At 41.4% G+C, this 13,022-nt stretch overlaps 1 protein-coding gene across 4 annotated transcripts in view; it reads right to left on the minus strand.

Annotated features, from left to right (window-relative positions):
* Positions 1 to 13,022, minus strand: part of LOC136840588 (molybdenum cofactor sulfurase-like) — a 165,468-nt gene that overhangs the window by 44,603 nt on the left and 107,843 nt on the right. For 2 of the 4 annotated variants that reach the window (XR_010853660.1, XR_010853661.1), the window contains exon 5: positions 6,369 to 6,580. Coding sequence is in view for 2 of the 4 variants with exons in the window: in XM_067107242.1 (XP_066963343.1) it covers positions 6,369 to 6,492 (124 nt within the window). In the remaining 2 variants the exon portion in view is untranslated. The remainder of the gene's footprint in view (positions 1 to 6,368; positions 6,581 to 13,022) is intronic. The other 2 variants (XM_067107242.1, XM_067107243.1) reach the window with 1 other exon arrangement.

Raw genomic sequence — 13,022 nt, forward strand, 5'->3', positions numbered from 1 at the left:
AGTGAAGCAACCAGGGCCAACCAGAGCCTGCGCTCCCGTTGGGTTATCTCCTCCTTCAAACGAAAGACCCCCGAATCTGGCAACCCCCAGACTAAGTCTGGGAAACGTTTCAGAAGGCACAGAAGACCTCAACACCAGACGGTAGTTCAGGCAGTCCCAGTCTCGGCGGTGGGCCAACCCTCCACCTCCAAGGCTCAACCCCAACAGTACGTGCTGGTTCAACCAGCCCAATCCCTTGCTGCACCCTCGTACGTCTCCTCGCCAGCGTACAACCCTACCTATGAGGGCCGTGGGGTCTTTCACGGCCTTAATAGGAGCGCAAGGGGGGGTAGAGGTCGAGCCCCATACAGAGGTAAGGCTGGATCTGCCTCTCGGGGAAAAACTGGCCGCGGTAGAGGAAACAAACCTGCTTCCTCCCACTGAGACCAGTCAGGTAGGTGGTCGCCTTTACTGGTTCAGAGACCAGTGGTCCTTCAGTCCTTGGGCACACAGCATTGTGTCCAAAGGTCTGGGTTGGAGCTGGGTCAAGGATCCCCCTCCCCTGACCAGATTTTACCAACCCCCCTCCAAAGCCCTACAGGACTTTGTGACGGAGCTTCTCAACAAGAGAGCAATAAAGAAAGTAAGGCACCTCAAATTTCAAGGCAGGCTGTTCACTGTCCCAAAGAAAGATTCCAGTCAGCAAAGAGTGATTCTAGATCTCTCGCGTTTAAATCTTTACATAAAATGCGACAAGTTTCGCATGCTTACGGCGGCTCAAGTACGGACTCTACTGCCGCGTGGAGCCGTCACCACCTCTATCGATCTTTCAGACGCTTACTATCACGTCCCGGTTGCGCTGGAACTTCTCTCCCTTCCTGGGTTTCAGACTCGGGAAACAAGCCTACTCCTTCAAGGTCATGCCTTTCGGACTCAATATAGCCCCAGGATTTTTACAAAGCTGGCAGAAACAGTTGTTCAGCAGCTTCGGTCCCGGGGGATCTCCTTGGCAGCATACCTGGACGATTGGATAATCTGGGCTCCAACAGTACAAGAGTGCCGGAAGGCCACAGCCATAGTGATCAAGTTCCTGGAATCGTTAGGTTTTCAGTTGAACAGAGTCCCGGTTTCAGTGGCTGGGTCTCCAGTGAGACCTGTCCTCGTACAGACTATCCCTCCCGCCGTCCAAGCGGAAGGAGGTAGCAGCCGCTACCAGGAAATTTTTGAAGGACAAAACAGCATCCCGCCGGTCTCAAGAGAGAATTCTCGGCTCCCTTCAGTTCGCTTCAGTGACAGACCTGCTCTTAAAAGCGAAATTAAAAGACATAAACAGAGTGTGGCGGAGACGAGCCAATGTCAAACTCAGAGACAGGGTCTCTTCAATTCCGCGGATCTTGAAGACAAGGCTTCGGCCATGGTCCACAGTCAAGGGCCTGTCGAAGTCAGTCCCACTTCAGTTTCCCCCTCCAGCTCTGGTAATCCACACAGACGCTTCATTAAGCGGCTGGGGAGGGTACTCACCAAAACAAAAGTACAGGGACATGGTCTACAATATTTCAACAGTTCCATATAAACACCTTGGAAGCTATGGCAGTGTTTCTAACCCTAAAGAAACTCCGCCCCGCCGGCCGGATTCACATCAGGCTGGTGTTGGACAGCGCCGTGGTGGTTCATTGCATCAACAGGGGCGGCTCCAAGTCAGGTCGCGTAAATCAGGTGATGATAGCTATCTTCTCACTGGTGAACAAGCACGGCTGGCATCTGTCAGCCACCCACCTAGCAGGGGTGCGGAACGTGGTGGCGGATTCCCTGTCCAGGACTACTCCGTTGGAGACGGAGTGGTCTCTGGACGGAGAATCGTTCAATTGGATTTGCCACCGGATTCCGGGACTCCAAGTGGATCTGTTCACTACGGAGAGCAATCACAAGCTTCCCTGTTATGTGGCTCCCAACCTGGACCCCCATGCCTTCGCCACGGACGCGATGACCATAGATTGGAACAATTGGGAGAGGATCTACTTGTTTCCCCCAATAAATATGTTGTTGAAAGTACTGCACAAACTCAGGTCATTCAAGGGCCAACTAGCTCTGGTAGCTCCCTACTGGCCGAAGAGCAACTGGTTCCTCTGCTTCAGGAGCTCAAGTTGCGGTGTCATCAGATACCCAAACCCAGACTGACCCAAGTAGTACAAACCAAGACTGTGTCAGCTTCCTTAAAAATTCAGAATGCCCTGGCTTTATGGACTTTATAAAGTTTGCTGCAAAAAGGGAGCAAACATTGATCCTGTTAACACTCTGTTTCTAGAATCTGATAAGAGGGATTCTACGCTCAGGCAATATGATTCACCAGTCAAAAAATTAGCATCCTTTTTGAAGGCATCTGAAGCTCAAACTATGACTACTAACCTAGCGGTTACTTTCTTTAGATCATTGTTTGAAAAAGGCCTAGCCCCAGCCACTATTACTACAGCTAAATCAGCCTTAAAGAAAGTATTTTTGTATGGTTTTAAAATTGACCTTACAGATTCATACTTTTCATCCATCCCTAGAGCATGCGCTCGTTTGAGGCCGGTAACACGCTGACATTCTGTTACCTGGTTCCTCAACGATGTTCTGAAATTAGCCTCTGATATTAATAACTCACAATGCTCTTATTTGGATCTGTTAAGGAAGACCTTGTTTCTGATTAGCTTGGCTTCAGGTGCCAGAATTTCAGAGCTATCGGCTCTCGCTAGAGGTGATGATCATATTGATTTCCTCCCGTCTGGAGAAGTCCTCCTTTCCCCTGATCATAGGTTCCTAGCTAAAAATGAAGACCCTCAGGACAGGTGGTCCCCCTGGAAGGTGGTGCCTCTTCCACAGGACCAGTCCGTATGTCCAGTCTATACCTTAAAGTCTTACCTACAAAGAACTCCACAGTGTAAGTCGGGTCCTCTTTTTATCAGGGAAAAGGTGGAACTCTTTCGTTGAACGCTATAAGATAGCAAATTCTGTATTTTATTAAACAAGCCAACCCGGATTCAGTCCCTAAGGTTCATGATATCCCATGTAGCTACCTCTACCAATTATTTTCATAATATGGATTTTGTTGAACTTACCAAGTATACGGGATGGAAATCACCTCTAGTGTTTAAACGCCACTATCTAAAATCACTCGAAGCCCTGAAATTTTCTACAGTGGCTGTGGGGAGTGTCATTTCCCCACCTTAATTATCCTTAACCCTTATCCTTTTCCCCCCGCCCGCCTGCCTCATTTATTTCCCTGCCTGTTCTCCTGGATCAATCATGCCTCACTGCCTTGCTCCTCATAATTGATGATAATATTGCCATTGTTATTATTTGTCTTGGTGATTGTGTTTTGATGTGCTGTGTATTTAGATTTAGCCTAGAGGTAATTGAGCTGTTTTTATTTTGCTTCATGTACCTCACATTTTGATGTTGTATATCTCTTATTGTGCATTGCTCTTAGATTTAGTTTTACATTTGCCTGTTTGTACCATTATATTGTTGGGTGTGTTGTGTTCCACCCGTACTTATCTGTAATTTGATCTGTTTTGCATTGATGAGATATCATAATTAAATTTATTTTTTCATAGTGTGTTTTTGTTCATGATCACCTTTTGTTTTCCTTTGTAGCTTTGCAGTCTTGGCATGATTCTCTGTCACTATTTCACCGGGTGACACAGGGGCCGAGCTCAGAAAAGGGATTTTGACAAAGGAAAAATCTATTTCTGAGGGAGGCCCCGTGTCACCCGGTGACCCTCCCAGGAGCTGGTTTCCCCCCCTACTTGGACATGCCAAGCCTGGGGGTAGTGCTAGTCTGGAATGAGTGTAGGTGGCGCTGGAGTCGCCGCTTGGCGGGTGGGTGAGTGTGGGAGCTGGTACGGCTCCCCACTCTTCTGAGGGGTTTTGACATGGGGATGTCTATCGAGTATGGCTCTGTGGTTGTGATTCTTTCACTCACCCTTGGTAATACCGACATCTTCGATATAGAAGACGCTCGATCTGGGGGGTAGTAGCTCCAGCATTCCTGAAAGCTTTTTTCTCTGGTATACTTAGCAATATTTATACCTAGAAATTCGTGTTAGTATGGAATTTCACCGGGTGACACGGGGCCTCCCTCAGAAATAGATTTTTCCTTTGTCAAAATCCCTTTTTCATAAGCATTACACATGGATACACATTTGGATTTTAAATATGAGTTCACATTTGGATTTTATACATGATCCTAGGGGGAGGAAATTCTGTGCTGGAGGGATGGTTATACTTAAGATTTATAACTTCAGTACATCAGTTGGCCCTAATGGGAAATTGTGATGAATAAGCATTTTATTCTTGCACTTACAGCATTCCAAATTGCTTCTAGACAATAGAGTAGATAATGGTGGCTAACAACTTTCAGTCTGTACAGATCTGCCTGGAAACAAAAACTTCCGATCTACTGATGTGAATCTAAGGTATTTAAGCTAGGTTTGTTGAAGATCCACATATCCAATCGCTATATTCCACTGATCATAAAATAGCAGCCTTATGGCTTAACATAATGACTGACAAGTCATCACTCCAGGTTGTATGAGATAATTTAATATCAAAAGATGCACGAAAGCAATGGACCAAAGATGCATGAAAAAATTTAGTTTTTTAAGATTTTTTTACTGCTTTACATGATTTATGAAATTTAGGCTGTCAAGACAAGTTCTGGGGCACTTTTGGCCATTCAGCACTTAACACAGTGAAGAGATGGTGTGGGTGTGGTTGGACAGCAAGATTAAGGCATTAAAAAAAATTGAGATGAAGTACAAGGCAAGGCTCTAAAGGTGGAACTGGGAGAAAACACCACAGTTGCACTTGCAAGTTAAAAAATCTGGAGAGCAAGACTGAAGATAGGGAATAGGAATGGAGGTAAAGTAAAGGGTTCTAATAGAAAGTGTGTGCTTAATGCTCCACTTACAACCCTTAATCATTTATATCATCAAACATCCATTTTTATATAAAATACACACCACTAAGCCCTATCCCTGTATCTAATAATTAAACAGGGACCACAGTGGGAAACCGAGGCTTTTAGCTGGAGAAAAATAACACTAGAAGTCTAATGGGCAATGGTGACATATGCTTGGAATGCATGTATAAAGTATCTTAACAAATACATACTTTTTGAGTGAAATTACCAAAGATAACTCATAAAACCTGGTGAAAATGACAAAAATATAGCAATAATAATTAAAAGGGTGTATCACAAACTAACCTAGATCCACCCTTATATCTGCTAAAGAGTACAGTGTACAGGAGTAGTGCTTCAAGGTATACATCTGCTAAGCCTGGAGATGCTTTGACTTTTGATAAAAAGCAGATGTGTCATTAAGTCTGGAAAAAATGTTTAAAGGCAGAGACACTGTGCCCAACTTTATGCATTCTTTGGTGGTTTAAGAGTAATATTGGGACATATCTCGGTTCCACTAAAAGAATGCAAAAAGTGTAACCTGACTCATGTAATTTGAGTAAGGAGTTTTCCAACAATATGGAACACGCTAATAAGTACAAATCTTGCATTTCTAAACAAAACTCCAATGAACCCTCTCCCCATAAGTCCTTATTATCCGACAACCGGTTCCATCACTGAAGAGTCAGTCTTCTTCTGCCCTGCCTATCAAAACCTACCTTAGGATATCTTTATCCAGGGAACTTCCAGTTACCAAAATTATGAACTGCAAAATATCAGCACAATTATGATCTTTGCTAGTATACTTCCTCAAAATCTTTGGAATCCTAAAACTGACACTAAAAATTATCTAGAAGAAAGATATTCTTCAAGCAAGAGGAGCTAGCTTTATGAAATTTACTACAGTAATTTTAAGAAAAGGCCTTCACTTCACTGCACTTCATCCCATGAACATTAATGAAGGTGCAATTTACAATTTTAAACATATTGTACCTCACAGAAATTATGAAAGCACACATTATAAAAAACAAAGCCAGATATGCTGCATTTATGTGAAGCTAAAACATGCATCAAATCAAAAATGAAAAAAATCTAATTGTTAGAGCAGTGAATAAGTAAATATTTGGGATTGCCAATGACATTTAAATAGTAATTTAAAAGACCTTTCCAACATTCATGGAAAGTTAAAAAAAAAATAAAGCATGGAACAAAATTTACTGAGTAAGAAATAACCAAGAAAAACTATACTTTCTATATTTCATCAGTCATTATCATGGATTGTTGCCATAATCATCACCACAAACTTGTCAAGAATCCCAATTATCAAAAATTCTACAGTACTGATAGAGTACTACATGCTAAATTGAGGTTAGTATTCAACCACCTTGACATCACCAAGTCACTCATCTGCAAAAACAGCATCTCACCCAAGTAATATTCTTCTTACCTATCATGGAGAACAGGTCGTGGTACAAGTGTCATTTTCCTTGAGTCAACCATCTGAACTGTGCCACCTCCATAGTAAGTTTTTCGTAACAAATCCCAGCAACGGGAACTTACTAGTAAGCAACCTTAAGGACAATAATAATTTATTAGGTTGTACTTTTTTCAATAACACACATTAGGATAACTTATACATTTCTTGTTTGCTTCTGTAATCTGCAACATTATAAAAACATAAGAGACAGTCACTCTTCATTGGTCATCACTCTTAACTGATGAAATAAAAATTATAATATTTGTATACAATAATTAACAATCGTTTTTCCAAAATTCATTCTTTTCATATAAACAAATCTCTTACATATAGCCCACACTCTGTGGTCTTCAAATTACCCAGACACTACATACTTTTGGCAGTAGTAGTACTGCATATGTGCTACCTAGATTTGGAAGTCCAGTGCAAGTAACTGTCTCACCTTTCATGTATTTTGGAAGCTCAGCTGAAGAGTCAATGGGTCTAGGAGGAGAGCATGTACACAAATGATGCATTGTTTAATAAAATGTATTTTGTTTGATATACAACTGGTTTTGTTTCATAAAAATCCTGTCACAAATATGCAGCATGAATTACAATTTAGATGGGAAGTTCAACCTGCTGAATGCTCAACAATGTTGACTGTGACCAAAACATTACCGATATTGGAAGGAACCTTACAAAAACTGACTATATTATTATTAGAAATTGATACATTAAAACCTCTATATAACAAAATATCTGCAAAATTTAAAAGAGAAGTAATTCAAGGAAGAATCATTTCATGGAGAAAATATGTATCAGATCTCTCTAATAATACTCCCATACAAAAAATATGGGAAAAATTCAGGAAAATTAATGGTACCCATGTTAAAACACCTAGACATGCCATATTAAAAGATGGGAAAAGAACACTTGATCCAAAAGAAATATATATAAGTAATATAATGGGAGAAAATTTAGCAAATGTAAGTAGATAAGAATTTAGATGAACACTTCCGCACAAAAAAAATAAAATAGAATTAATAACAATAAATTTTGAAACATTAGAAGATATATATTATAATAGAAAATTTAGTATGTCAGAGTTGGAACAGGCTCTCTGGAACAGCAATAAATCTGCTCCTGGAGGTGACAATATTTGTTTTGAGATGATCTGCCACTTAGCACCTTTGGCAAAGTCATAATTATTAGAGTTTTATAATCATTTACGGCTTCAAAATTTATTTCCAGATGAATGGCATAAAGCTATAATAATTCCTATCCCCAAACCTGGAAAGGATCCCAGTAATGTGAATAATTACAGACCAGTTTCTTTAACAAGCTGCTTATGCAAATTGTTAGAGAAAATGGTAAATGCTCGACTAACATGGCACATTCGAGAAAATAAAAGTTTAACTCCCACTCAGTTTGGGTCACAGTGTAACAGATCTACATTGGATTCTCTCTGTAACTTAGAAGACCATACAGTGAAACCCCCGTATTCACGGGGATGCGTACCACACGCCCCCTGCGAATAACTAAAATCCGTGAATACTTAAAACCCCTCTAAAAACACTTAGAACTGCCCATTTTGATAGTTTAAACACAAGAAAAACCCTGTAAAAATGCTTATACTTGAGTATTTTAATAGTATGTTTCTTAGATGGATCTTGCATTCCTCTCACTTTTAATTCCAACTTAGCCTCTTTGATAGACATCCCTGTTTGTTCTTGTAACATTTTCAATTCTGTATTGTATATGTAGTACACACACTCCTTGGACCTTGCATGATGATCCTGTCCACAGTTTACACATTTTGGCTCACTACATTTCCATTGTGTGGCATGTTCGTCAGATCCACAATAAGCACTTACAGGTTCAGTATGACAGTTTTTCTTCGTGTATCCATATTTACTACAATTCTGACATGGTAGTGGCTTGGGAACATAAGGTCTCAGTTCTCTATTTTGGCCCAAAACTTATTTTTTGAGGTAAATCTTGACCCTCAAATTTTATTTTTGCAATTCTTAATACTTTATTACTCTGTTTGCTTGATATTATATATACCTCACAATCTTGGACTTTGGTATATCTCATTTTAAGAGAGTCCAACAGCATATTTTTATCAAACGGTTCGTCATTATTTTCAGGAAGTACAATAGTACCCTGAATGCTGTTCATAGTGTCATGCTTCTTTACTTTTATATTTACATTGTCAATACTTTTTATTGATAGATTGTCTTGAGACTAGTTTTTTTGTTGTGGCTTCTATACGCCATGTCTTCATTTTATTTGTCTAAACAACATTTCTGTCGTTGAGTGTCTTTTTAATGGTTTCTATAAGCCAGTCTTCATTTTATTTGTCTAAACGACATTTCTGTCGTTGAGTGTCTTTTTAATAAGAAGTTTTCCAACTTTAGGGCTGAGATTTGTTGTTCTGTTTCCATGGTTAGAAACCTTGACCAACTTTCACTCCCAAAGAGGGCGTCGAAGTGAGTGAAGGTTGGGTCAAGACGATATTTACTTCTTTTTGATTTGTTGTGTACTGGAGCATAAGGTTCCAGTGCGATTACATTTGGATTCTTTTTTGTTTTTTCCAAAGAAAGGTTGTTACAGGAGGTTCCAGCGGTCGTCATCTGTGCCCAGGGGTACTTGAATCTTTATTTTCACTTAGCATAAAGATTTGAGGGAGAAAAAAAAATAACCTGGAAACCTTAAAAAGATATCATTAGCTTTTCAAGGAGTTTTATTCTTCCACCAATGGCACAAGTGAGAACTGACTCCCAAATGTCTGCTCCCTACCCTACCCCAAAGGGGATGGCACAACATGATTAGAGTGGCCAAGTGTAAGCCAAACCCACTTGCTAGGACTGAGGGTATTACAAGAATACAATCATCCCCACCCTAATCATGTTATGGGCAAACCGGATAGAATGCAGAGAGTCCTATCCATAGAACCAGACCCCCCTGGAATCCGTGGTCCAGCCCTAACAAATAGTTTGCCTTTGAGCTACCAATCTGGTAACTTTCAGGTCTGAACATTATCGGGCAGCTGAGGGTCCTACCACAGTTCTCACTATTTAGCTTCGGATATAAACCCATTCCCAGCTATGATATATTATCTTTTCCTATTCATCAGGTCCAGTAAATTTTATTAAAAGTGAAAAATTCCACAAATTTAATCCAAAATAATATATGATGGTATTTGAGACTCTTTGACTCGAACCCAGAAACAAATTCCTGGGGTTCAAGAGCCCCCCTCACCACGTCAAGGTGGTCTCATATCAAGGGGAGGTGTGGAGAAGATTGGTTGAAATTTGACACCTTTAAAAAATATTTTGAAGAAGAAATACACAATTTGAGGGCCTTTCCACAGACTGAAACAGCGAAAGCTAATACATTGACAACGGTATCTGCTTTCGCAGTAGAACAACGGCAATCTGTGAGACCAAAAACAACATCAAAGAAGCCTAAAGAAAATACAAACAAGGCCAAAGTAAACCAGGCTAAAGGATGTGCACTTTGCGGAAGTAACCACATATGGACACATTGTAAATCCTATGCAACCAGAGGAGGAAAGATAGAACAACTCAGAACCCTGGGTTTGTGTTTCATTTGTGCATCCAGTAAACACTTCAGTTCCGACTGTGACAGGCAAGGTTGTAATAATGGTTGCACTGTTAGACATCATAGTGCTATAAGCAACAGAAACCAGCCAAATAAATCTAAGGTATGTGGGGTACAAGTTGGAACACTCTCTTTGACGAACTCCGGACAGGGAAATAAGACGACTAAGAAGTCGATCTTGCCTACAGCCACTATAACCCTAATGGGTTAAAGGGGTTGCATTGTGCGAAAGATCATTTATAAAGTAATCTGCTCTTGAGGGACTCCACTGTAAAAGCAAGGGAGTTGAAAACATATCGAGAAGTTACTTAACTTCTCCACCAATCAAGGAATTTGAAATGGTGTACATCACTGTACCTCATCGGGGTAGATTAATAAATATGGAATGTATAGTGGTCGATGAACTACCAGAATGTACAAAGAAATTCGGCGTTAAGAAGAACGTAAGGTTGTTATGTAAAATGAAAATCAGCCTGGCTGATAAAGGTTTTGATCTACCCATGGAAAAACAATCGCCTATTGAATTGTTAATAGGGGTTGACAATGTGTACAACATTTTACACCCAGGGTTTAGGAAATTTGAAAATTTAGTATTGCTACCAACCATATTTGGTTATGGGGTTACCAGAACATGTAGTTCTCCTCCCACCATGGAGATTCACGTTTCAATTCTAAGACTTGCAGTGGAAACTGACGATATAGAGGGATGAAGAAATTTGTTTTTATTTAGCATTTCCCAACGTTTTGTGTGTGAGAGAGAGAGAGAGAGAGAGAGAGAGAGAGAGAGAGAGAGAGAGAGAGAGAGAGAGAGAGAGAGAGAGAGAGAGAGAGAGAGAGAGAGAGAGAGAGAGTGTAATTGTCGTTGTGAGTGGTTCGGTTGTTGGAGTTCGTTTTACGGCGTTGTCTGTCTGTCTGTCGGTCTGTCGGGAGTTTTTCGGTTTTGGGGAAGTCTTGGGCAGTTGAGGTCCAACCTTGAAAGTGAACGGGGAGTTCGTCTGTTTTTTTAGGACCAACATTAATGGTTCATGTGTCTCTTCTTCTTTTTTGTTTGTTCATTGTTGGTGGAGGGTCGGTTTAAGTTTTCTTGTTTTGTGGTTGTGTGCTGTGATTGGCGACCGTGGACCTTATCCATCTCCAGCAACCGAAGATCAGGGTGAGTGTTGCGTGTTGTGTTGTTTGTGGGTGTGAATTCCGCCACATAATATTTGGCGCCCAACGTGGGGCAGCTGGTATTGCAGCTGCAAGTGAGATTGGTGGCTGGTAGTGTGACTGAAGAGAAGGATGGAAGAGGAACTGGTAAGGTTGAGAGAGGAGAATACGTGGTTGAGGGGTGAGAATGAGAGATTGAGGAGTCAGTTGGAGGAGGTGGAGGGAATGCTAAGAAGTGCAAAAGAAGAAATGAAAGGGGAGATGAAAGAGTCAGAAGAGAGAATGGAAGAAAGAATGGAAGAGAGGATGGATAAAAAGTTGGAGGGAATGATGAAAAGTGTGGAAGAAATGATGAAAGGTAGGTTCAAGGGTGGTTTTGGAGAAGGGGCTGTTGGAGGCAGGTCCTCTGGAACGTGTGAAGGGGCAAGAGAGAAAGAAAAGGAGGAAGAAGTGAATGGAAGCGTGAGTGATGAAAGTGATGGAAGAGAGGTGGGTGGAGGGAATGTGGAAATAGGAAGTAAGAAACGAGAGAATGAAAGGCAGGGTAAGGAAAAGGGGAATGAAAAGCAAGGGAAGGAACGGAGGGAAAGTAAGGATAAGTCAGGGGGAGGAAAAAGGAAGGGAAAGGGAAAGGAAATTGGTAAGAAGGGTAAGGCAGTGGGAAAGGCAGGAAAGAAGGGAGAGGGTGAAGGCAGTAGTGATAGTGAGGTGGATGGAGGTGAGTGGATAAAAGTGGAACTGTCAGGGGGAAGTAAGAGGGATTGGAAATTTAGGGGTAGCAGTGGTTGGAAGAGTGTGTGAACGGTTAGAAATTGGGGGTGTAGTGATGGATGAAAGTGATTTTTGTGTGACTGAGAGTACGAATGATAAATATGATATTTTATTGGGATGTGAGTTTTTGAAAAAATGCGGGATGGTGGTCCGTCCTAGTATGAATGTAATTGAATTACGTATGAAAGGGGATGTGCTTGGGGATTTGTATTTGGGGAAGGATGGTAGGGTTGAGCAAAAATTGTGGAAGAGAGTGCCTGTAATTGCGACAGAGAGGGTAAAAGTGCCACATGAGATTGGAGAAGTTGTGAGTGTGAAAGTGGCATGGCCGGATAGCCTCGGGATAGCCAACAATGATAGGTGTGAGTATGTGGTTAAGGGAATAGACATAAATAAATTAGTCAGGGCAAATGTGTGTGTATATGATGGGGTTTTGAACATGGGAGATCTGAGGGTATATATAACGTCATTGCCAAGTGTCAGGAAGAAGCGAGTCCGAGGAATATGTGAGGGAGATTGCGTGGGAATATTACGTACATTGGTGAATGTGGATGATGAGAGGTACGTGAAGGTACGGCAGGTGATGACAGGTGATTTGAAAGGAGTTAATGATTGGACGTATGAGGAGTTGAAGAAAAGAGTAAAGGTAGATGAAAATGTAAGTGATAACGTAAGAGAACGATTGAGGAGAATGTTGTGGGATAGGCGGGGGCATTGAGTCGTGGAGACGAGATTTGGGGATCAAGCTTCCCGAATTTAAAATAGTCCTGGAAGACGACACCCCATATATCAGCGTCCCGACATTTTTCTCCGTCTATCAATCGTGAGATAGAGGAGCAGTGTGAGGAGCTTGAGAGGGTGGGAGTGATTGAAAGGAGTATGAGCGCCTGGAATAGCCCCATTGTAGGTTAAATGCACGTAAGCCAGATGGAAGTTTGCGAATGTGTGTGGATTATCGGAAGGTGAATGAAGTAACTGTGAAAAGAGCGATTCCCGATGAATGTGGTGTCTGATTGTGTGTAACAAGATGAATAGAATGAAAGTGTTTACAAAATTAGATCTGGTAAGGGGCTATTACCAGATGCCTCTGGAGGA

Source organism: Macrobrachium rosenbergii, chromosome 8, assembly GCF_040412425.1.
Source record: "Macrobrachium rosenbergii isolate ZJJX-2024 chromosome 8, ASM4041242v1, whole genome shotgun sequence".
NCBI lineage: Eukaryota > Metazoa > Arthropoda > Malacostraca > Decapoda > Palaemonidae > Macrobrachium > Macrobrachium rosenbergii.